Raw genomic sequence first — 26,270 nt, forward strand, 5'->3', positions numbered from 1 at the left:
AATCATAGAAAAGATTGGAAGTCATGAAACAAGAATCACATTGCAGCAGTAGCAAAACGGTAACCCAAACATCATGTTAGAATGAAACCTTAACATCGGAATTTTGAAGGAATTAAACAGTACTTTTTTTGTGTGTGCTGACTGGTAATCTTACATTTCATTCAATGGAATGAAGCGAAGACTGCCCAATCAGCATATTCTGATTATCAATTGGTGCATAATAGTTGCATAGAAAGGGGTCCTGCTTGTTTATCCACACACATGTACAAATACATATATGGAAATAAAGAACAAAAAGCAAAATAACATGACAGATTGATCAAGATAAATTTGTTAAGGGAATTTGGGTCTATCAGGCATTGATATGCTCGTTCGCTCACGGTACAATGAGTAAAATATTCAGACGATTGAAAGCGACTTAAAAGAAATGGAATTATCTAAAAGTCATTCTAATCAACGAACATATTAATTTCATTGGTTTCATGTGTACTTTTCTCTTCTTTATTGCTTCAGTTAAGTCATTATTTTAAACTACTAGTGATCTTTGCCCCTTGCTATCTGTGATCTTTGACAGTCTGTTAATAAATATACGTACAGTTATCAGTACCCTAAAATTCAGGATTAAAGCTTAGCACTGCTTACAGGCATGTAGCAATTTGCCTCACGCTCAATGGCAAATGGAAGTAAAAAAATGGCATTTAGCCAGTTTGGCTTTTGTTTCAGTTGTTACTAACTTGGGGTCGCCTGGCTGAAGGTCATCTTTATAACCACATTGCTGACTTTTATGCTATTTAATGATTAATCTTTACTCGAAGTATGCAGTGCAAAGAGATGAACGTTGTTGCTTCTTATAATGTGAGAAAAGACTAGAATTCATGAAGCAAGAACCACATTGCAGCAGTAACATTTATCAGTCAAAACAATAATCCAAACATCAGGTCAGATGTTAGAATGAAACCTTTACATTGGGATTTTGAGGGAATTAAGTATTACTTTAATGTGTGCTGACTGGTATTCTTACATTTCATTCAATGGAATGAAGCGAAGACTGCCCAATCAGCATATTCTGATTATCAGTTGGTGCATAATAGTTGCAAAGAAAGGGGTCCTGCTTGTTTATCAGTGGTAGTGTCCCTCCCCTACGACTAGTTGGTCTGGGTTCAATTCTTACGTGTTACCGAGGTGTGTAATGCCATCTATGAACAGGTTGTTGAGAAAAATGAGTTAAACAAGCTGTAAACAAAAGTTGCAGCCATCGAGCAAATAGTCAAGCTATGAAGATGCCACATAAAAAGGCATTTTATTTTTTGCTAACGTTAATGCAATGCAAACAGAAAGGCAGTGGAATCCAATTGCATTTGTCAGAGTTGAGGTGGCCCTTGGCTTCCAGTACCTAAAGTTGCTTCTTTGATAACTAGGATTACAGAAATCCTAATAAAGGATGGCATTTGTTACATATTAACAAAGCAGTGTGAGTTAGGGTGTTGAATGTTCTACCCATATGCTCTAAAAGAACATGACTGCGCAATGGCAGACAGACTGTGTACCATGTGCATGTGCAGGCAGCCTAAGAGAGTTGTGTGGAGGAAATAGCAATCTAGGTCTCCACTCAAATCTTCTGGCAACAAGGTTCCAAATTACTCAATAGTGAAAAACAAAATGAATTAAATGAATTCTCATTAACCTTTTTTGAAAAGAAATTGAGGATAATAATGAGCATGGTCGAATTTTGTGAAACTATCTCAATAATGTCCCTAAATGAAATACATCTGCAAACCTTACTTGCTGTTGCCAATATATCACTAGCGACAAAAATGATGAGACTGCATCTGTTGTGTCAAACATCTACAAAGTCGAATGAAAATAATTAAACAAAATGGATCAAGTGTCATCAACCGAGGCACCCGGATCTACACTGATAATCCTTCATTATCGAGGTCCAGGACATTTGTTAATATCGGGAGACCTGTCTCACAGACTCTTACTGAATAGCCTGCTACATCCATTAACTCTGAATCCTATCTGACAGCCTTCTTAGCAGAACCCACCATTCCTGAGTATGTTTATGCCCAGTAACAGGACTTACCCTCCAGAGGTGATGCCAACCCACTGTACAATCAGGAATCAGGTGCCCAGCGAATCCTCTTTGTCAACTTGGAGACCTATGAAATCTCACGGGCAAGGAAGCCTTTGCTGACTACCTGCCCAAACCCCAATCCATATTTTTCTGTGTTGTTAACCAGCTGGAGGAAGGGCTGGGGGTTATTGGAAGGGACTCAACACCCATCAGCAGACGTAGTTAGGGTAGCACTGCAATGGAACGATCTGTCCAGTTTCCAGGCTGTACAAGATTTTTCATTGGAGAAAAGGAGGAGGAGAGGGGACCCAACTGAGGTATACAAGATAATGAGAGGCATAGATAGAGTGATAGCCAGAGACTATTTCCCAGGGCAGAAATGGCTAACACGAGAGGTCATAGTTTTAAGCTGGTTGGAGGAAAGTATAGAGGGGATGTCAGAGGCGGGTTCTTTACACAGAGAGTTGTGAGAGCATGGAATGCGTTGCCAGCAGCAGTTGTGGAAGCAAGGTCATTGGGCTCATTTAAGAGACTGCTGGACATGCATATGGTCACAGAAATTTGAGGGTGCATACATGAGGATCAATGGTTGGCATAACATTGTGGGCTGAAGGGCCTGTTCTGTGCTGTACTGTTCTATGTTCTATGTTCTATGTTCTAAGATAACAGTGGAATTTGTTGAGTGTCGAGAATCAAGAAGATGAAATTGAGTTGACTCAGCACTCAACAGTTTAGCTGCCAATGAGACATTCTGGACAGTATTTGGAGGTGTGGAGAGTGGTACAGTCCTTGTTAAGATGGCAGCAAGTATTCATATTGACCATCCACTCTGGAAAGTAGTGCTCCCACCATGATAACTTGACCATACTTACAATAGAATCCATCAACTTGAGACTAGAGAGTGAGCAAGCAGACGTCGAGAGACTATAATGTGGATAAACTGAGATGTTATTCACTTTGCTTGGGAAAAAAATGAATCAGCAGAGTATTTATGAAATGATGACAAATTAGAAAATGTAGATGTCGTAAATTCTTCTTGTTTAGAACTCACAGGAAGCTGGTTTGCCAGGTTGAGCAATGAATTAGAAAGTCAAAATTAGGTTCTCCTTTCTTGATTCTCCTTCAGATTTGAGAACTGAAGCAAAGAAATCATGCTTCAATTTTATAAAACACCGCTGGAGCCACATCACGAATGCTATGTGCAGTGTTACTCCCCTTATCTCGGAAAGAACACACTTGCCAAAGAGGGAATGAGCTGAACCATGCCGATTCCTGGGATGGCGGAATGATCTTATTACGTGGGATCAAGGAGACGGAGTCTCTATTGTTTGGAAAGTTCAGAAGAATGTGAGGCGATCTCATATAAATTTACCAAGTTGGGAGTAGTGCAAAGAGTGTAGAAGGTATGTTTTGGCAGTCTTTGTGGTCCACAACTAGGGAAAGAGCCTCACAATGAAATGCAAGCGACTTATCATTGAGCTGAACACACATAGACGGCGGTGAACCTTTAAAATTCTCTCTTCCAGAAATCTGTAGAACCTGTGTCATTAAATAAGTCCAAGAGAGATTATTTTCCTGTGACAGGGCATACGGAGCTGCGAAGGTGCTCCAGAAGAGGACTGACCAATGTCCTGCACAACCTCAACAAATCATGAGGGGCACAGATAAGGTGAATGGACAATGTATTTTTCCCAGGGTGGGGGCGTCCAAAACTATGGAATATCGATATGAGGTGGGAAGGGAAAAGTTCTAAAGAGAACTGATGGGCTTGATAGTGGCTCAGTGGTTAGCACTGCTACCTTACAGCACCATGGTCCTGGGTCCTGGGTTCGATTCCACCCTCAGGCAACTGTCTCTGTGGAATTTGCACATTCTCCCCGTGTCTGTGTGGGTTTCCTTCAGGTGCTTCAGTTTCCTCCCACAGTTTAAAGATGTGCAGGTTAGGTGAATTGGCCATGTTAAGTTGCCAATAATGTTCAGGGAGGAGTGGGTTGTAGGGGGAATGGGCCTGGGTGTGATGCTATGTGAGTCTGTCTGGAAGAGTTGGGCCAAAGAGCCTGTATCCACGCTGTAGGGATTCTATGAACCATGAATTGTCTGTGTGGAGTTATTGCATTCTCCTGATGGATTTCCTCCACGTGCTCTGGTTTCCTCCCACAGTCCAAAGATATGCACGTTGGGTGAACTGACCATGCTAAGTTGCCCATACTCTCCAGGAATATGCGTAGGGTGGATCAGCCATGGGAAATGCAGGTTTACAGGGATAGGGAATGGGAATGTCAATTGGAGGGATGCTTTTTGGAGGATTGTTGTGGACTTGAAGGGCCAAATGGCTAGTTCCCCTACTGCAAGGATTCTTTGATTCACAAAGAGGGTGGGATGGATATGGAAAGAGCTGCAGAGGATGTGGGGGTGTCTGGCATAACTTCGTAATTTTAAAGACATTTGGACAGGTACATGAATAGGAAAGATTTAGAGGATTTGTGAACCAAAAGCAGAGAAATGTGACCAGTTCAATTTGGGAAACTTGTTTGGCATGGATTAATTTGGCAAAAGGATTTGTTTCCACGCTGTACAATTCTGTGAACTTTATCAACGAGTGATCTGTTTCTGACCTCCGTAAAGACATTGCAGGCCCGAAGGGCTGAATGGCCTACTTTTGCTCCTTTGTTACCCACCAGGCTTACTGACTGCCTCTTTATCACTGTTTTGTAGTCTTCTGTTGATTTTGTTTTGACACAAATGCAAATCCCAGTTTGCTATTTGTACATTTTTTAAAAAATGCGATGCTATCCTTAACTTATCTAGTTAGTTCGAACCCTCATTGGGTTATATTAATGTAATTAACTATAAAACATCTACTATCGGTTCTGTCTTTCAAACTGTCTTTTGTGTTAAATTCCTTTCCCAATCTAACTTATCTTACTCCATCATTGTTCCTTTGTAATTACACTCGATAAGGATTAGTATCGTTATTTCTAAAACTCATTTCTCGCCCTGGAACTGAATGCTAAATTTGAACCATTTTACAGTGACTGCATTCGGGTCTGTTTCATGGCACAATCATTTACTAAATGTATCTTATTGCTCAGTACTAGATACAAAGTAGCCTGATTCCCGCATCAGAGGGACGTAGGTAATTTTCTCTGCTCTGTTTGCTGTGTTGGAAATTGAGATGATTAAAATGGCGCCAGTGATTTTCATAATGTACTTCTGTTCCATAGAATCAATGCTTAATTTGTGTTATATTGAGGTGTGTAAGATCCAGATAAATCTCAGAATCAGGAAGCGGGTGTTGCAGAGTTAACTGATCTGGTTAAAGGTCATCTTTGTGACCGCATTGTTACATGTGCTGTTTAAGCCACGGGAAATGGTGAGAGGGGATAGTTTAGAAGAAATCAGAAACTTCAACGTAAGGTAAGTCCTGGATTGTGTTCAGCCGAGTTACTTTGCTTAAATATACGTTGTAGAGGCAGTAATGTTTATTAATGCTGCCATTCTCAAAATGTGGCAGGCTCAGGTGTTTATCGTACACTTGAATCGAGAATTATTGAGATTTATTTTACAAGAAAGTGCATTGATGATATAACCGAATAACAGGTGAAGGGGGGCCAAGATGGATTCAAGATTATGGTGTGAATTTTTGAAAATAATTCACTCACGCATAAAACGACCGAAGCACCCGGACACTTATGGGAGACAGGACACGTTCCTCTTCCAACCGGGTTTTGTCAACCCTGTAGCGCTAGAATGTCATTTGGGACGCCTGAAATACACATTGTTTCCTCTTCTAAGGTGTACAGTAACTTGGGGGGGAAAATGTCTAGGCCCGATGTCTAAGTTCTTCAAATGTTTTTTTTTATCGGTCTTCCTTTTCATTAGCACATCATCCAGGTAAATACCGATCTGGTGTAGCTATTGTAAAATGCTCTCCATTGTCCGCTGGAAAGCGCGCAGGGCGATCATACTCTCATAAAAGTGACCTCTGTAAAGACAGGCAGAGACTCGGAATCAGCAAAGTAAATCAGCATTTGAGAACTTCGTTCAAGTGTTGGTGCAGGGCGAGGGTGTCCAGGACTCACTCCGGAGTTTGAACTCTTTCCAAATACAACGGTAAGAAAGTACTTATTTTATACCATTACACAAACAGGCTGAGGCAATTCTGAAACGATATGAATTACTACCCACATCTAGCATGAGTAGTAAATCTAACAACACCATACAGTTTACTGTCAGTGGTATGTGGCTCCTACATTACCACGTTGGCTGGGTATTGTCCATTGAAACTTTAATCAAAAATACACATAGTCATTCATCATGCCTAGATTTCACCCCTTGCCACGACCATCTGCAGACACATACGCACACATGCATATAGTCTCTCTCTCTCTCTCTCTCACACACACACACACAGACACACACACACACACACACACACACACACACACACACACACACACACAGAGTTGGGGACTGTAAATATTACACACATTTGTGGGTTTTGCTGGCAGTTAGTCCCTCATGCAATATTTGAGAATATTGAATCACATTCTTTGAACGTTGGAAGGTTTCACTTTCAGTGAAAACAAACGATGCGATATTGAAGGGAATAGGCAGGGTGAATGACAATGAGATGTTCAAACTCTTTGAGTAGCTGAAGTTGTGATAAACTCAATCATACAGTATAAAATTGGAAGAGGTATTTTTCAAAACAATGGATGCTGGGTCTTGGAAAATGCTCAAGGCTTTGCAGTGTTTATGTATCTGAACGGAAAATTAGTCAAATAATTTGGGAAATGGAGCTTGATAAGATAATAATATCAGCTATGGCCTTTCTGAATAGAACATAGAACATAGAACATTACAGAACAGTACAGGCCCTTCGGCCCTCGATGTTGTGCCGACCTGTCAAACTGATCTCAAGCCCATCTAACCTACACTATTCCATGGATGTCCATATGCTTGTCCACTCTCTTGATCTTGATGTGGCAGATTGAAAAACCAATGTTGTGAGGCGAATGGGAAAAGAATACATACTGATGTTGTGGGAGAAACTAAATTAATGGAACATTGATTTCGAACACAATGATACACCAGTAACATTTGGGAAATGCTCGGTATATTAATATGTGAATACCATCTTTGAGATCTCGTTTTATACTTTACAGTAATCAAAAGAACGAAGAGCGAAATTAAAGCTTTCTTCTGACTCACGTTAGTAGTACATTCGTACAGAGGAACAACAGCAGCTCCTGGGACTTCATACAGTGAAAAAGGTAAATCACTTTTATGATGAAGTAAATGGGGTATACTTCAAACCATCCAAAACTGCATATGATCAAAATCATGAACATGATTGCAATGCTATGAAATCTCTTTTCTTAATAAAAGATTCTATCTTTAAACTAATTTGGACAGCATGTCTTTTCATCCCGAGTGCATTGTTTGCAGAAACTAATATACAAGCGAAAATCTCCACTACTGAGTTTCTCATTATCTAATTCAGTTTTAAAATATGTGGGCTGTAAACCAGATTAAAATTTCTATGTAAATCTCTTTTTTTTGCTTTGATGTCAAATTTCTGTACAAGTGTTTAATGATGCATGACCTTCATAGTAAGAAGATATGTGCCTGTCTCTACATGCGTGTGATTATGTTTGGGAAATTTATGTGGTGAAAGCATTTGAGCACCGTCTATGTGTATGGATGTTTCTACGAATGTCATGGTTTTCTCAATACCACAGATTTGATTCTTACAAATTTTGTTCTGAAATGTGAAGGAACGTATGCCTCATAATCCATACATGAACGTGTACATCAGCTGGAAAGTGACTCTGAGCCACTACATAAAATCAAGACACTGATCTCAGCCAAAACCCTGAACAAATTGAAAGAAAAAATGAACGAGTCTGAAATAAATGCAAAATTAAATAAACTACGTGGATGACGACTGATCGAAGTATGTTCCTTTTTTTAACAGGACATGAAGTTGTTGAAGGAAAGGATGAAGGAGACATCACTTTATTCATCGCTGCCATATTAATTTTATTAATTTGCATTCGTTACTATTTAAAGTCAAGTACAAATCACAGACCAACTTCTGAAAATCAGCCATTCCAACGTTCGTCGCAAGGTAATAGTCCTGAAGGGACAAGCTATGAAATAAAAGCAGCATTACCCTTTCGCAACCTGTTTACGGTCATAAGCAGCCTTTAGGTAATGAATTGACACCTTAAATATGGTCAATTTTGAGTACTTGTCGTATAATTATTCCCAAATTCTCCTTTGCTCTTTCATTTTTCAGAAGCTATCGACTTTTGTCTCAAAACAAATGAGGCACCCAGTTAGATTTTTGTATTCTTTTCAAGTTACATATAAAGACAAGTCAGTGTTGACTGGCTTTGTTTCGTACATCTTTTCTATTCGATATTAGTGAAAAAGAAGCAGAGCATGTTTTAGCTTTGAAGTTGCACTTTTACGAATTGTGAACTTCTTCAAGCCAAATGACATTTTGCAAACATTTTTGTTAGCAGCTTCTGAAGAACTGAAGCGCCTTTGAGTGATTCGAATACAGGCGAGAAAGATATTGTGACGGCTAAAGTGATAAAGTGTAGATTGCTGAACATCCTTTTACCGTTCAAAGAAAAAAGCTTAGACGCTGATTAGATTTGTTTTAAAAAATAATGACGACAGTCAGCAGACGAAGTTTTACAAACAAAAATACAATGAATGCGCTGGAATTGTGATGCATAAGAAAAATTACGGCTGGATTGATTACTTACTATTGTTTCAGAAACTATCGAAAGTCGAAATTTTCACGAAATTACGAACGAAACCTATTGATGTGTTATGACTAATTTTCGATAAATGTGAGCAATGACACGTAAAGTTTGTAATTCAATTCCTTGGATTTCTTTCTTCACTCTAACCAGGGAATGGGAGCAGGAATGAAAATTGTAGGAATGCCAATCAATTTGAAATGTTCAGGCTGCATATGCAGAAAAAAAACCACAGAGGCTGATAATTGGGGCATACGCTCACACGTAATTATGCAGTGATTCCCTTCTGCTCTCAATATCACACACATTTGAGGGCTATGCGTTGTGCTGCCTATTACTCACATGAGAAACGTTGGAGAACATTGAGTCACATCCATTGAATGTCGGGAGGTTCCAACTTCAGTCGTACTAAAATAACATGATTCTGCAGGGAATAGACTAGGTGAATGATAATAAGACGTTTAAACTATTTAAGGAAGCTGGAATTGAGTTAAATATGAGGATGCAATGTAATATTTTCTTTGAGAATATAGGATTTTCATTTCCAGCGTAAAGTGGATTTTCTGTCATGGAATACGTTCAGGGTTTTCTGAAGAAGGGTCCTGACCAGAAACGTCAGCTTTCCTGCTTCTCTGATGCTGCTTGGCCTGTTGTGTTCATCCAGCTCTACACCTTGTTATCTCAGGGCTTTGCTGAGTTCACTTATCTGAACAGAAAACTAGTCAAGCGATTTGGGAAATGGAGGTTCAGAAAACAATAATGTCAGCAATGGTCGTTTTGAGTAGTCCTGTCTTGATTTTGATCTGACAGATGTAAAATCCATGCTAAGAGGCCAGCGGTAGTAAAATGCAAACTGACATTGAGCGAGAAACAAAATCAATGGGATTTCATACGCTAGTAACATTTGAAAAAATGCTGAGCTTATAAATATTTGAATGCAAATGTTCATGTCATGCTCTATAATTTACAGACATCAAAAGAATGAGGTGGCTAATTACATCTGCCCTCTGGTTCGCGTTTATGACATCGTTTGAGCGAAGAACAGAAATTGATGTTGCAACCGCAAACGATGAGAAAGGTAAAATCTCTCTTTTGAAAAAAGACCTAGATGAGATATTTCACAAGCTACACACTACTGCAAGAATTCAGAATCATGAGGGTGACTCCAATGATAAGCAATACCTTTTCATCCTGGATTCTTACTTTAAGTCAACACACCTCTTCACCCCGTGTGTTTTTGCTTATGGAAACTGACATTCACAGAAATGTTTCTCACATCCGAAATTGTCGTTGCATTATTCAATTTTAAAGTATGTAGAATGTGAACCAGATTAAAATTTACTTCAAAATTTCATGCAACTTTGGGATTTGATATTAGATTTTACTTTCACATGTTTAACACTTTTTCTTCATCAAAAGTAAAAACGTTTGTGCCTCTCTCTACATTTGCGGGTTGTCCTTTCGTTAGGAACGTTGCATGTTGAAGATATATGAAAACAGTCTCTGTGTGTATGGCTATTGTGTGAACTCCATGGTTTTCTCGATTTGCTTTCTGCAAATGCTGTTCTGAAATGTAAAGGGACATATTCCTCCAGATCCATCAATGATTGTGTATAATAGAAGGAACAGGATTCTGACGCACTAAATCGAAACTGGAATCTGAGCATGCTCATTTCTCGGCGCGGCGGGGAGGGGGGGGGGGGATGAATCAGTCTGAATTAATTGCAAAATTAAAATGAATAAGACGAATGGCGGCTGATGGATGAATGTCCCAATTTTTTTTTTAAACAGGACATGAAGCTACTGCAGGAATGAATGTAGCAAACATTTTCTTGATTGTTATCATCGTACCTTCCATTCAAGGAAATATTCTCCTTAATTTTCGTCACTACGCAAAGCAAAAAGAAAATCAGAGAAACAGTTCTGAAGAAGGGTCTTTCAAGCAATCGACGTCAAGAAATGAAGTTGAAGGTACCAGCAGTGAAATAACAGCAGCATTACCCTTTCTCAACCCGTTTACAGTCATTAGCAGCCCTTCCACAAATGACTGGAACGTCAAAGGTCCATTCTGAGTATATATGGTAGAATTATTCCCGAACGCTCCATTGCTCTCCTGTTTGACACAAGGTATATATTTTTGCCTCATGACAAATCCAGTGTTTTTTTTTCTCATTAAATTTACACATAAAGGCAACGAAGAGTTGCTTACCTTTTTTCAGCAAACAATTTCCATTCTATGCGAGTGAGAAAGTAGCACAATATGAATTCACTTTGAAGTTGTAATTTTATGAGGCCGTAAGTAATTTTACAAACATATATGTTGACAGCTTCCGAGGTAAGGACTGAAACAGCTTTGAGTGTTTTGAGTACAGGCGTAAAAAAAATCCAGAAGGTAAGTGTCAAAATACAAATTTCTGAAAATCTTTAGACATTCCAAAAAAAAGACCAATTAGCGCATTTTTCGTAACAAAGATGACAGTCCGCATGCTACTTTCTGGGGGGGGGGGGGGGGGGAAGTATTGCAATTAGTTCGCTGCAACCGTAAGAAAAAGTACAAACTTTCCGAACTCATTGCAGACAAAGTATTCGGGAACCATTGAAATTAGAAACTTTTAAGTCAGTGTTGTCAAATTTTTTGCGGTGGGATGACTAATTTTGGACACGTGAGCAATGACTGCTGGGCCACAAAAAGTCTGAAATTCAATTCCTTCGTGTTTATTCTTCACTTTCTAACCAGAGAATGAGAGCAGGAAAGAAAGAAGTCACAGTGAAAATCAATTTCATATGTTCAGGCTAAATATGCAAAAAAAACCCTCATGATTTGGAAAAGATACAAAGAACAGTAAAAAGACTTAAAGTAGCCTATATAAGAGCGAGTAAAGAATATTGTGATAGAAATGTGCTGCAGATATCAAAATGATAAGAAGGGAGAAGTGGCAGCAGCTTTTCACTAAATGCTATTTATTTTGGGTTCCATGGTTATCAGTTTTTATTCACATTATTTTAAGCTATTTATAAAGTTTGAGATAATAGTGAGGGAAGGTTTGAAGGGTAGTGGGAGTGGAATCATCAATAAATGAAAGAGTTGAAAGTTTTAAAAGGACCGAGCAATCTCAGTGTGAAGGTACCATCATCACTGTCCTGCTGTCAGAGTTAGGAGCATTGGCGGGTGGTAGTGTGACCAGAGGGTAATTACACCTCAGACAGGGGGACAGTTTGTGAAAGTGAGCCCTGCAATTGTAATCTGTGCTGGTGGAAGAATTGAATGTTAGTATCAACAACTGGTCTCCAATCCACCTGAGGTAACTCATTATATCAGATATTAATTTGATAGATTGGCCAGGTGGTCATAATTTTAGGGAGAAAAAGAAATCAAAATCATAAGCATAAATTGCCGGAAAAGCTAAGCAGGTCTGCCTGCATCTCTAGAGTGTTATCAGAGCTAACATTTTAAGTTGAGCGATCCTTCCCCAGAACTGAACAAGCAAATTACTTTGCAAAGACCAAAAGGGATGTAGGGTTATGTATTCTGTTTTCCACAATGTTCAAGGAAGGACTGTATGAGATCGGGTGAATAAATGTACATCTCATAGGCAGCAGAATATTATGCATGCCAACAGATAGAACAGTCTTTGTTCAGTGAAATGATCACTTTGTAGTACTGGACGATGAGTTAATAATGAATACAGTGTTTGCAAAATTAACAAGGCACTGGATATTGTGGTATAGTTAAAAAAGAATCATGTATAAGTGATGAGAAAACATACTTAGAAAATCATCTAAACGGCAAGTGTACAATTATATATGATTAAATGAATTCGCAACATTCAGGAGTAAAAAAAAGACCTGTTTAAATTGCTTTGCCTCAATATTCAGAGCCAAAGGTGCTGTTTTGTGAAATATTAATGACCTCCTTCCCACCTTTAATCATTATTTTACGACAAAGAATGGCCAAACTGAAGAAGTAGACAAAATTGCAGAATTTAACAACACATTTGGAGAGGCGTGTGTGCAAGAAATGTTCAGAGGGTTTTGGGTCAAACGCAGGCGAATAGGACTGGTTTAATTATTGAAACACTTTGTAGAGAAGTGTCTGTTTCTGCGCGTTATGGCTGCATGACTCCAGCTGTTAATGAAGGGTCAGGTCGATGTAACAATTTATTATTTCCCTTTCTAACGCCATGTGAGAAAATCTCATTGACGATACTTCATTTTATACATTGCATATAAATTTGAGTAAAGCTTTGCTTTGGTCTGATCCGGCATCAGGTCGTCAAATGTCAAATACAGAGGATACGAACAATGTGACAGAAAAGATCAAAAATTATCACACTGACAGGAGAGCAAGTACAACAAATATTGCCTGCTTTTTTTCATAAAATATGATTTACTGTTGGGTTTCATGGCAGTCAGTTTTTATTCCCATTATTTTTAAGTTATCTACGTAATGTCGAAAGTGCTGGACTGAACTTGGTCATTTGAAAGCTGTGTTGAAAATTGAAAAAGAAAGTCTTGTTAGTTTATACCGAGGGAGAATTTTTTTTTTTGTCTGGTTGAGCCACTTCAATGGGACAGTGCCAAGTGTAGCAGAGCCTGAATGGTGTGAGTTCATACGTAAGGGATGTCTTGAAGGAAGCTGGTATAATCAGTAAGTGACTGGATTTTGACTGTTTTACAGAGACCAAGGTAAGGTAAAGTAGCCACAGTCCTCCTCCGTCAGCTGAGAGCATTGCCTGGTTGTAGTCTGACCAGAGGGTCATTGTACCTTAAGCAAAGTGAGAGTCTGAAATAGAGAGCCTTTCATTGGTAAACCGAGTTGGTGGAAGAATTGGTTGCCAAGCCACTTGAGCTGTCTATTTACATCACACATCCAATTGATTGATAGGTCATGTTGTCACAAAGTCATGGATAAGATTTGGTGAAATAAATCAGAAATTGCTAGCAAAGCTCAGGAGGTCTTGACGCATCTGTGGAGAGAAATCAGAGTTAATGTTTCCTGTTGACTGACCCTTCCTCAAAAGTGAACGAACACAGGGCATTGGTAACTTAAGCATAGAATAAAGGAGTGCATAGTCATGTTAGAATTCTATAAAGTAACAATGGACCATTGTGTTCTTATCTCAGCAATGTGAATACATGTTTCTTTCATAGGCAGCAGAATATTATGCATGCAAATAGATTTGACAGTATTTATTAAGTGAGATGTCCGTCCTTTAATTTTGGACGATGAAATTACATCTAAATACGATGCTTGAAAAACTTTCACGGCACCAATTATTGCAGAATAAAAGAAATACATCACCTCAGTGTGATTCGAATACATAGAAAGAAGATAATCTGAAAGTTGGGCATACAATAATAATTTACTTAACAGCTTCTCAAGGTTCAGAAAAAATAAACCCTTTTTCTGAGTAGTAATTTTTTTAAGGAAAACATTCAGCACAGATTGTTGTTCAAAAAACCCAATGTGATGGGCGTGCTTGAAGCTTAAGGCAAGAGGAAGTATCACAAGCTACGCTTATTGTTTACAAATGCTTAAACAAAGAACTAAAATAATATGTTTGTAACAACCAGTTAACTGGATCCACTGATATGTGGTCATAATTTTCAATATATATATACTCATAGTTGCAATAACATGAATAGTCTGCAACTCAATTCCTTTAAGTTCATTCTTCCCTTTCAAACTAGAGAATGAATTCAGGATAAATAAAGTTCAGAATGGCAAGCAATTTCACATTTTTATACTGCGTTAGCGCTTCATTTCAAAGTTTCCTCCATCACAAATGCAATTTACAGTCCTTTGGTGCAAAGAAACACAAGTGTGTTCGCTAAAATTAGGACTGACACTCCCTGTCCCAGTCGAGTGCTGGAATCTAGGAACAGGCTCAGGCCATTGAGCCTGTTGAGAATGTCATTTAGCTTTGAAGCTGCAATTTTATGATTATTGCAATTCTTCAGACATAATTTTGCAAACATACATGTTAACAGGTTCCGAAATAAGAACTGAAACACCTTTGAGTGATTAAAATACTGGTGTAAAAAGTAGTCTGGAAGGTAAGTATCAACATATAAATTGCTGAAAATCTTCTCAAAATTCCAAAAAAACCCCTCCAATCAGAGCATTTCTTACAATAAAACAAAGATACCTGTCAGCGCATAATTTTCTGCAAAAAGTTAATTCGTTTGTAAAGCAAAATAAAAATACCGCCTGAATAAGTTGCTTAAAAGTATTTCAGTGACTATTGAGACTTCTGCGACATTGTTAACTAAAGGTATTATTAACTAAATCTACTGAAGTAGGATGACTAATTTTGGATGAATGTGAGCAATGACTGCAGGGACATTTTAAGTTTGTAATTCAATTCCTTGGATTTCTTTCTTCACTCTAACAAGGGAACATAGACAATAGAATGATAAGGCGCTGAATAGGCCCTTCGGCCCTCGATGTTGCGCTGTCCTGTGAACTAATCTAAACCCCTCCCCCTACGCTATCCCATCATTATCCATATGTTTATCCAAGGACTGTTTAAATGACCCAAATGTGGCTGAGTTAACTACATTGGCAGGCAGGGCGTTCCACGCCCTTACCACACTCTGAGGCAAAAAACCTGCCTCTGAAATCTGTCTTAAATCTATCACCCCTCAATTTGCAGCTATGCCACCTTGTACAAGCTGAAGTCATCATCCTCGGAAAAAGACTCTCACTGTCCACCCTATCTAATCTTCTGATCATCTTGTATGTCTCTATTAAATCCCCTCTTAACCTCCTTCTCTCCAATGAGAACAGACCCAAGTCCCTCAGCCTTTCTTCATAGGTCCTGCCCGACAGACAGGCCAACATCCTGGTAAATCTCCTCTGCACCTTTTCCAATGCTTCCACATCCTTCCTGTAATGGGGCGACCAGAACTGCACGCAACATTCCAAGTGAGGCCGCACGAGCGTTTTATACATTTGCAGCATGAATGGGAGCAAGAATGAAAATTGTAGGAATGCCAATCAATTTGAAATGTTCAGGCTGCGTATGCAGAAAAAAACCCACAAAGGCTGGTAATTGGGACATACGCTCACATGTAATTCTGGAGAGATTTCCTTCTGCTCTCGATATCACACAGATTTGGGGCCTACGCATTGTGTTGCCTGTTACTCCCTTGAGAAACGTTGGAGAACATTGAGTCGCATTCATTGAATGTTGGGAGGTCCCTCTGTCAGTCGTTCTAAAACTACATGATTCTGCAGGGAATAGGCTAGTTGAATGATAATAAGACGTTAAAACCATTCAGGGAAGCTGGAGTTGCGATAAGCACGACGATGCGGTATAAAGTTTTCTTTGAGAATATAGAATTTTCATTCCCAGCGTAAAGTGGATTTTCTGTCATGGAATACATTCAGGGTTTTCTGAAGAAGGGTCCTGACCAGAAACGTCAGCTTTCCTGCTTCTCTGATGCTGCTTGGCCTGTTGTGTTCATCCAGCTCTACACCTTGTTATCTCAGGGCTTTGCTGTGTTCACTTATCTGAACAGAAAACTAGTCAAGCGATTTGGGAAATGGAGCTTCAGAAAACAATAATGTCAGCAATGGTCTTTTTGAGTAGTCCTGTCTTGATTTTGATCTGACAGATGTAAAATCCATGCTAAGAGGCCAGAGGTCGTAAAATGTAAGCTGACATTGAGCGAGAAACAAAATCAATGAAATTTCATACGCCAGTAACATTTGAAAAAATGCTGAGCTTATAAATATTTGAATGCAAATGTTCATGTCATGCTCTATAATTTACAGAGATCAAAAGAATGATGCGGCTAATTACAACTGCCCTCTGGTTCGCGTTTACGACATTGTTAGAGCGAGGAACAGAAATGGATGTTGCAACCGCAAACGATGAGAAAGGTAAAATCTCTCTTTTGAAAAAAGACCTAGATGAGATATTTCACAAGCTACACACTACTGCAAGAATTCAGAATCATGAGGGTGACTCCAATGATAAGCAATATCTTTTTATCCTGGATTCTTACTTTAAGTCAACACATCTCTTCACCCCGTATGTTTTTGCTTATGGAAACTGACATTCACATAAACGTTTCTCACATCCGAAATTGTCGTTGCATTATTCAATTTTAAAGTATGTAGAATGTGAACCAGATTAAAATTTACTTCAAAATTTCATGCAACTTTGGGATTTGATATTAGATTTTACTTTCACATGTTTAACACTTTTTCTTCATCAAAAGTAAAAACGTTTGTGCCTCTCTCTACATTTGCGGGTTGTCCTTTCGTTAGGAACGATGCATGTTGAAGATATATGAAAACAGTCTCTGTGTGTATGGCTATTGTGTGAACTCCATGGTTTTCTCGATTTGCTTTCTGCAAATGCTGTTCTGAAATGTAAAGGGACATATTCCTCCAGATCCATCAATGATTGTGTATAATAGAAGGAACAGGATTCTGACGCACTAAATCGAACCTGGAATCTGAGCATGCTCATTTCTCGGGGCGGCGGGGGGGTGGGGGGGGGGATGAATCAGTCTGAATTAATTGCAAAATTAAAATGAATAAGACGAATGGCGGCTGATGGACGAATGTCCCAATTTTTTTTTAACAGGACATGAAGCTACTGCAGGAATGAATACAGCAAACATCATTTTCTTGATTGTTATCATCGTACCTTCCATTCAAGGAAATATTCTCCTTAATTTTCGTCACTACGCAAAGCAAAACGAAAATCAGAGAAACGTTTCTGAAGAAGGGTCTTTCAAGCAATCGTCGTCAAGAAATAATGCTGAAGGTACAAGCAGTGAAATAACAGCAGCATTACCCTTTCTCAACCCGTTTACAGTCATTAGCAGCCCTTCCACAAATGACTGGAACGTCAAAGGGGTTCCATTTTGAGTATATGTGATAGAATTATTCCACAACGCTCCATTGCTCTTCTGTTTGACAGAAGGTATCTATTTTTGCCTCATGACAAATCCAGTGATTTTTTCTCATTAAATTTACACATAAAGGCAACGAAGAGTTGCTTACCTTTTTTTTAGCAAACAATTTCCATTCTATGCGAGTGAGAAAGTAGCACAATATGAATTCACTTTGAAGTTGTAATTTTATGAGGCTGTAAGTAATTTTACAAATATATATGTTGACAGCTTCCGGGGTAAGGACTGAAACAGCTTTGAGTGTTCTGAATACAGGCGTAAAAAATAATCCAGAAGGTAAGTGTCAAAATTTAAATTGCTGAAAATCTTTAGACATTCCAAAAAAAAGTACAATTAGCGCATTTTTCGAAACAAAGATGACAGCATGCTAGTTTCTGGGAGAAAAAAAGTATTGCTATTAGTTCGCTGCAACCGTAAGAAAAAATGCAAACTTTCCGAACTCATTGCTGACAAAGACTTCGGGAACCATTGAAATTAGAAACTTTTAAGTCAGTGTTGTCAAAATGTTTGCGGTGGGATGACTAATTTTGGACACGTGAGCAATGACTGCTGGGCCACAAAAAGTCTGAAATTCAATTCCTTCGTGTTTATTCTTCACTTTCTAACCAGAGAATGAGAGCTGGAAAGAAAGAAGTCACAGTGAAAATCAATTTCATACGTTCAGGCTAAATATTCAAAAAAAGCCTCATGATTTGGGAAAGATACAAAGAACAGTAAAAAGACTTAAAGTAGCCTATATAAGAGCGAGTAATGAGTATTGTGATAGAAATGTGCCGCAGATATGAAAATGATAAGAAGGGAGAAGTGGCAGCAGCTTTTCACTGAATGCTATTTATTGTGGGTTCCATGGTAATCAGTTTTTATTCACATTATTTTAAGCTATTTATAAAGTTTGAGATAATACAGTGAGGGAATGTTTGAAGTGTTGTGGGAGTGGAATCATCAATAAATGAAAGAGTTGAAAGTTTTAAAAGGACCGAGCAATCTCAGTGTGAAGGTACCATCATCACTGTTCTGCTGTCAGAGTTAGCAGCATTGGCGGGTGGTAGTGTGACCAGAGGGTAATTACACCTCAGACAGGGGGAGAGTTTGTGAAAGTGAGCCCTGCAATTGTAATCTGTGCTGGTCGAAGAATTGAATGTTAGTATCAATAACTGGTCTCCAATCCACCTGAGGTAACTCATTATATCAGATCTTAATTTGATAGATTGGCCAGGTGGTCATAATTTTAGGGAGAAAAAGAAATCAAAATCATAAACAGAAATTACTGGAAAAGCTTAGCAGGTCTGCCTGCATCTCTAGAGTGTTATCAGAGCTAACATTTTAAGTTGAGCGATCCTTCCCCAGAACTGAACAAGCAAATTACTTTGCAAAGACCAAAAGTGATGTAGCGTAACGTATTCTGTTTTCCGCAATGTTCAAGGAAGGACTGTATGTGATCGGGTGAATAAATGTACATCTCATAGGCAGCAGAATATTATGCATGCCAACAGATAGAACAGTCTTTGTTCAGTGAAATGATCACTTTGTAGTACTGGACGATGAATTAATACTGAACACAGTGTTTGCAAAATTAACAAGGCATTGGATATTGTGGTAAAAGTAAGAAAGGAATCATGTATAAGTAATGAGAAAACATACTTAGAAGATCATCTAAAAGGCAAGTGTGCAATTATAAATGATTAAATGAATTCTCAACACTCAAGAGTAAAAACAAAACAGACCTGTTTAAATTGCTTTGCCTCAATATTCACAGCCAAAGGTGCTGTTTTGTAAAATATTAATGACCTCCTTCCCACCTTTAATCATTATAGAGACAAAGATTGGCCAAACTGAAGAAGTAGACAAAATTGCAGAATTTAACAACAGACTTGGAGAGGTGTATGAACAAGAAATGTTCAGAGGGTTTTGGGTCAAGCGCATGCGAATAGGATTGGTTTAGTTTGTGAAACAGGTTGGACAGAAGTGTCTGTTTCTGCGCGTTATGGTTGCATGACTCCAGCTGTTAATGAAGGGTCAGGTCGATGTAACAATTTATTATTTCCCTTTCTAACGCCATGTGAGAAAATCTCATTGACGCTACTTCATTTTATACATTGCATATAAATTTGAGTAAAGCTTCGTTTTGGTCTGATCCAGCATCAGGTCGTCAAATGTCAAATACAGAGGATACGAACAACGTGACAGAAAAGATCAAAAATGATCACAATGTCAGGAGAGGAAGTATAACAAATATTGCCTGTTTTTTTCACAAAATATGATTTACTGTTGGGTTCCATGTCAACCAGTTTTTATTCCCATTATTTTAAAGTTATCTACGAGTTTTAAAGTTATCTATTATGAGCAATGACTGCAGGGTCATGTTAAGTTTTTAATTCAATTCCTTGGATTTCTTTCTTCACTCTAACAAGGGAACATAGACAATAGAACAATACAGCGCAGAACAGGCCCTTCGGCCCTCGATGTTGCGCTGACATGTGAACTAATCTAAACCCCTCCCCCTACGCTATCCCATCATTATCCATATGTTTATCCAAGGACTGTTTAAATGACCCAAATGTGGCTGAGTTAACTACATTGGCAGGCAGGGCGTTCCACGCCGTTACCACTCTCTGATGCAAAAACCTGCCTCTGAAATTTGTCTTAAATCTATCACCCCTCAATTTGCAGCTATGCCACCTTGTACAAGCTGAAGTCATCATCCTCGGAAAAAGACTCTCACTGTCCACCCTATCTAATCATCTGATCATCTTGTATTTCTGTATTAAATCCCCTCTTAGGTTCCTTCTCTCCAATGAGAACAGACCCAAATCCCTCAGCCTTTCTTCATAGGGCCTGCCCGACAGACAGGCCAACATCCTGGTAAATCTCCTCTGCACCTTTTCCAATGCTTCCACATCCTTCCCGTAATGGGGCGACCAGAACTGCACGCAATATTCCAAGTGAGGCCGCACGAGCGTTTTGTACAGTTGCAGCATGAATGGGAGCAAGAATGAAAATTGTAGGAATGCCAATCAATTTGAAATGTTCAGGCAGCATATGCAGAAAAAAGACCACAAATGCTGGTAATTGGGACATACGCTCTCATGTAATTATGGAGAGATTTCCTTCTGCTCTCGATATCACACAGTTTTGGGTCCTACGCTTTGTGCTGCCTATTACTCACATGAGAAACGTTGGAGAACATTGAGTCGCATTCATTGAATGTCGGGAGGTTCCACCATCAGTCGTTCTAAAACTACATGATTCTGCAGGGGTTAGACTAGTTGAATGATAATAAGACATTAAAACCATCCAGGGAAGCTGGAGTTGCGATAAGCACGACGATGCGATATAACGTTTTCTTTGAGAATATAGAATTTTCATTCCCAGCGTAAAGTGGATCTTCTGTCCTGGAATACGTTCAGGGTTTTCTGAAGAAGGATCCTGACCAGAAACGTCAGCTTTCCTGCTTCTCTGATGCTGCTTGGCCTGTTGTGTTCATCCAGCTCTACACCTTGTTATCTCAGGGCTTTGCTGTGTTCACTTATCTGAACAGAAAACTAGTCAAGCGATTTGGAAGATGGAGCTTCAGAAAACAATAATGTCAGCAATGGTCTTTTTGAGTAGTCCTGTCTTGATTTTGATCTGACAGATGTAAAATCCATGCTAAGAGGCTCGTGGTATTAAAATGCAAACTGACATTGAGCGAGAAACAAAATCAATGGAATTTCATACGCCAGTAACATTTGAAAAAATGCTGAGCTTATAAATATTTCAATGCAAATGTTCATGTCATGCTCTATAATTTACAGAGATCAAAAGAATGATGTGGCTAATTACAATTGATCTCTGCTTCGTGTTTGCAACATTGGTATGTCTCGGAACACAAATGGATGTTGCAACCGCAAACAATGAGAAAGGTAAAATCTCTCTTTTGAAAAAAGACCTAGATGAGATATTTCACAAGCTACACACTACTGCAAGAATTCAGAATCATGAGGGTGACTCCAATGATAAGCAATATCTTTTTATCCTGGATTCTTACTTTAAGTCAACACATCTCTTCACCCCGTATGTTTTTGCTTATGGAAACTGACATTCACATAAACGTTTCTCACATCCGAAATTGTCGTTGCATTATTCAATTTTAAAGTATGTAGAATGTGAACCAGATTAAAATTTACTTCAAAATTTCATGCAACTTTGGGATTTGATATTATATTTTACTTTCACATGTTTAACACTTTTTCTTCATCAAAAGTAAAAACGTTTGTGCCTCTCTCTACATTTGCGGGTTGTCCTTTCGTTAGGAACGTTGCATGTTGAAGATATATGAAAACAGTCTCTGTGTGTATGGCTATTTGTGTGAACTCCATGGTTTTCTCGATTTGCTTTCTGCAAATGCTGTTCTGAAATGTAAAGGGACATATTCCTCCAGATCCATCATTGATTGTGTATAATAGAAGGAACAGGATTCTGACGCACTAAATCGAACCTGGAATCTGAGCATGCTCATTTCTCGGGGCGGCGGGGCGGGGGGGTGGGGGGTCGAGATGAATCAGTCTGAATTAATTGCAAAATTAAAATGAATAAGACGAATGGCAGCTGATGGATGAATGTCCCAATTTTTTTTAAACAGGACATGAAGCTACTGCAGGAATGAATGTAGCAAACATTTTCTTGATTGTTATCATCGTACCTTCCATTCAAGGAAATATTCTCCTTAATTTTCGTCACTATGCAAAGCAAAAAGAAAAGCAGAGAAACGTTTCTGAAGAAGGGTCTTTCAAGCAATCGTCGTCTAGAAATGATGCTGAAGGTACAAGCAGTGAAATAACAGCACCATTACCCTTTCTCGACCCGTTTACAGTCATTAGCAGCCCTTCCACAACTAACTGGAACGTCAAAGGCGGTCCATTTTGAGTATATGTGATAGAATTATTCCGCAAAGCTCCATAGCTCACCTGTTTGACAGAAGGTATATATTTTTGCCTCATGACAAATCCAGTGACTTTTTCTCATTAAATTTACACATAAAGGCAACGAAGAGTTGCTTACCTTTTTTTTAGCAAACAATTTCCATTCTATGCGAGTGAGAAAGTAGCACAATATGAATTCACTTTGAAGTTGTAATTTTATGAGGCCGTAAGTAATTTTACAAATATATATGTTGACAGCTTTCGAGGTAAGGACTGAAACAGCTTTGAGTGTTCTGAATACAGGCGTAAAAAATAATCCAGAAGGTAAGTGTCAAAATTTAAATTGCTGAAAATCTTTCGACATTCCAAAAAAAAGTCCAATTAGCGCATTTTTCGAAACAAAGATGACAGCATGCTAGTTTCTGGGAGAAAAAATGTATTGCGATTAGTTCGCTGCAACCGTAAGAAAAAATGCAAACTTTCCGAACTCACTGCAGACAAAGTCTTCGGGAACCATTGAAATTAGAAACTTTTAAGTCAGTGTTGTCAAATTTTTTGCGGTGGGATGACTAATTTTGGACACGTGACCAATGACTGCTGGGCCACATATAGTCTGAAAATCAATTCCTTTGAGTTTATTCTTCACTTTAGAACATAGAAAATAGAACAGAACAGCACAGAACAGGCCCTTCAGCCCACAATGTTGTGCCGACCATTGATCCTCATGTATGCACCCTCAAATTTCTGTGACCATATGCATGTCCAGCAGTCTCTTAAATGAGCCCAATGACCATGCTTCCACAACTGCTGCTGGCATCGCATTCCATGCTCTCACAACTCTCTGTGTAAAGAACCGGCCTCTGACATCCCCTCTATACTTTCCTCCAACCAGCTTAAAACTATGACCCCCCCGTGTTAGCCCTTTCTGCCCTGGGAAATAGTCTCTGGCTATCAACTCTATCTATGCCTCTCATTCTCTTGTATACCTCAATTAGGTCCCCTCTCCTCCTCCTTTTCTCCAATGAAAAGAGGCCGATCTCAGTCAACCTCTCTTCATAAGATGAGCCCTCCAGTCCAGGCAGCATCCTGGTAAACCTCCTCTGAACCCTCTCCAAAGCATCCACATCTTTCTTATAATAGGGCGAGCAGAACTGGACGCAGTATTCCAAGTGCAGTCTAACCAAAGTTTTATAGAGCTGCAACAAGATCTCACGACTCTTAAACGCAATCCCCCTGTTAATGAAAGCCAAAACACCATATGCTTTCTTAACAACCCTGTCCACTTGGGTGGCCATTTTAAGGGATCTATGTATCTGCACACCAAGATCCCTCTGTTCCTCCACACTGCCAAGAATCCTATCCTTAATCCTGTACTCAGCTTTCAAATTCGACCTTCCAAAATGCATCACCTCGCATTTATCCAGGTTGAACTCCATCTGCCACCTCTCAGCCCATCTCTGCATCCTGTCAATGTCCCGCTGCAGCTTACAACAGCCCTCTATACTGTCAACGACACCTCCAACTTTCGTGTCGTCTGCAAACTTGCTGACCCATCCTTCAATCCCCTCATCCAAGTCATTAATAAAAATTACAAACAGTAGAGGCCCAAGGACAGAGCCCTGTGGAGCCCCACTCACCACTGACTTCCAGGCAGAATATTTTCCTTCTACTACCACTCGCTGTCTTCTATTGGCGAGACAATTCTGTATCCAGGCAGCTAGGTTCCCCTGCATCCCATTCCTCCTGACCTTCTGAATGAGCCTACCATGGGGAACCTTATCAAATGCCTCACTGAAGTCCACTTTCTAACCAGAGAATGAGAGCAGGAAAGAAAGAAGTAACAGTGAAAAACAGTTTCGTATGTTCAGGCTAAATATGCAATAAAAATTCTCATGATTGGGAAAAGACACAAAGAACAGTAAAAAGACATAAAGTAGCCAATATAAGAGCGAGTAAAGAATATTGTGATAGAAATGTGCTGCAGATATCAAAATGATAAGAAGTGATAAGTGGCAGCTGCTTTTCACTAAATGCTATTTATTGTGGGTTCAATGGTAATCAGTTTTTATTCACATTATTTTAAGCTATTTATAAAGTTTGAGACAACACGTGAGGGAATGTTTGAAGGGTAGTGGGAGTGGAATGATCAATAAATGAAAGAGTTGAAAGTTTTAAAAGGACCGAGCAATCTCAGTGTGAAGGTAGCATCATCACTGTTCTGCTGTCAGAGTTAGGAGCATTGGCGGGTGGTAGTGTGACCAGAGGGTAATTACACCTCAGACAGGTGGAGAGTTTGTGAAAGTGAGCCCTGCAATTGTAATCTGTGCTGGTGGAAGAATTGAATGTTAGTATCAATAACTGGTCTCCAATCTACCTGAGGTAACTCATTATATCAGATATTAATCTGATACATTGGCCAGGGTGTCATAATTTCATGGAGAAAAAGAAATCAAACTCAGAAGCAGAAATTGCTGGAAAAGCTCAGCAGGTCTGTTTGCATCTCTGGAGTGTTATCAGAGCTAACCGTTTAAGTTGAGCGATCCTTCCTCAGAACTGAGCTTGCAAATGACTTTGCAAAGACCAAAAGGGATGTAAGGTTATGTATTCTGTTTTCCACAATGTTCAAGGAAGGGCTGTATGAGATCGGGTGAATAAATGTACATCTCATAGGCAGCAGAACATTGTGCATGCCAACATATAGAACAGTCTTTGTTCAGTGAAATGATCACTTTGCAGTACTGGGCAATGAATTAATAATGAATACAGTGTTTGCAAAATTATCAAGGCACTGGATATTGTGGTAAAAGTAAGAAAGGAATCATGTATAAGTGATGAGAAAACATACTTAGAAAATCATCTAAAAGGCAAGTGTACAATTATAAATCATGAAATGAATTCTCAACACTCAGGAGTAAAAAAAAAGACCTATTTAAATTGCTTTGCCTCAATTTCAGAGCCAAAGGTGCTGTTTTGTGAAATATTAATGACCTCCTTCCCACCTTTAATCATTATAGAGACAAAGATTGGCCAAACTGAAGAAGTAGACAAAATTGCAGAACTTAAAAACACATTTGGAGATGTGTATGAACAAGAAATGTTCAGGGGGTTTTGAGTCAAATGCAGGCGAATAGGATTGGTTTAGTTTGTGAAACAGGTTGGACAGAAATGTCTGTTTCTGCGCGGTATGGCTGCATGACTCCAGCTGTTAATGAAGGGTCAGGTCGATGTAACAATTTATTATTTCCCTTTCTAACGCCATGTGAGAAAATCTCATTGACGATACTTCATTTTATACATTGCATATAAATTTGAGTAAAGCCTTGTTTTGGTCTGATCCAGCATCAGGTCGTCAAATGTCAAATACAGAGGATACGAACAACGTGACAGAAAAGATCAAAAATGATCACAATGTCAGGAGAGCAAGTACAACAAATATTGCCTGTTTTTCTCACAAAATATGATTTACTGTTGGGTTCCATGTCAATCAGTTTTAATTCCCATTATTTTTAAGTTATCTACGTAATGTCGAAAGTGCTGGACTGAATTGACTAATTTGAAAGCTGTGTTGAAAATTGAAAAAGA

General features: G+C 38.9%; 1 protein-coding gene across 1 annotated transcript; it reads left to right on the top strand.

Annotated features, from left to right (window-relative positions):
- The first annotated feature begins 5,380 nt into the window (after positions 1–5,380).
- On the top strand, positions 5,381–22,692 carry LOC125449490 (uncharacterized). The gene is made up of 11 exons (XM_059642775.1): positions 5,381–5,494; positions 5,960–6,190; positions 7,246–7,353; positions 8,058–8,210; positions 9,827–9,934; positions 10,648–10,827; positions 16,637–16,744; positions 17,457–17,639; positions 17,998–18,063; positions 21,582–21,689; positions 22,409–22,692. Exons 5-11 carry the CDS (start codon positions 9,838–9,840, stop codon positions 22,690–22,692), a joined length of 1,026 nt encoding a protein of 341 aa, XP_059498758.1. The 5' UTR covers positions 5,381–5,494; positions 5,960–6,190; positions 7,246–7,353; positions 8,058–8,210; positions 9,827–9,837.
- Positions 22,693–26,270: the final 3,578 nt, after the last annotated feature.

This window comes from Stegostoma tigrinum, chromosome 46 (genome assembly GCF_030684315.1).
Source record: "Stegostoma tigrinum isolate sSteTig4 chromosome 46, sSteTig4.hap1, whole genome shotgun sequence".
Taxonomy (NCBI): Eukaryota; Metazoa; Chordata; class Chondrichthyes; order Orectolobiformes; family Stegostomatidae; genus Stegostoma; species Stegostoma tigrinum.

What these genes read in the sequence shown, in the direction of transcription:
- LOC125449490 (XM_059642775.1), top strand. Translation starts at nt 9,838, where the DNA reads ATGAGGTGGCTAATTACATCTGCCCTCTGGTTCGCGTTTATGACATCG. An exon ending in AACCGCAAACGATGAGAAAG is followed by an intron (nt 16,745 to 17,456) that starts GTAAAATCTCTC and finishes TTTTTTTAACAG; the next exon opens with GACATGAAGCTACTGCAGGA. An exon ending in GTCAAGAAATAATGCTGAAG is followed by an intron (nt 17,640 to 17,997) that starts GTACAAGCAGTG and finishes ATATGTTGACAG; the next exon opens with CTTCCGGGGTAAGGACTGAA.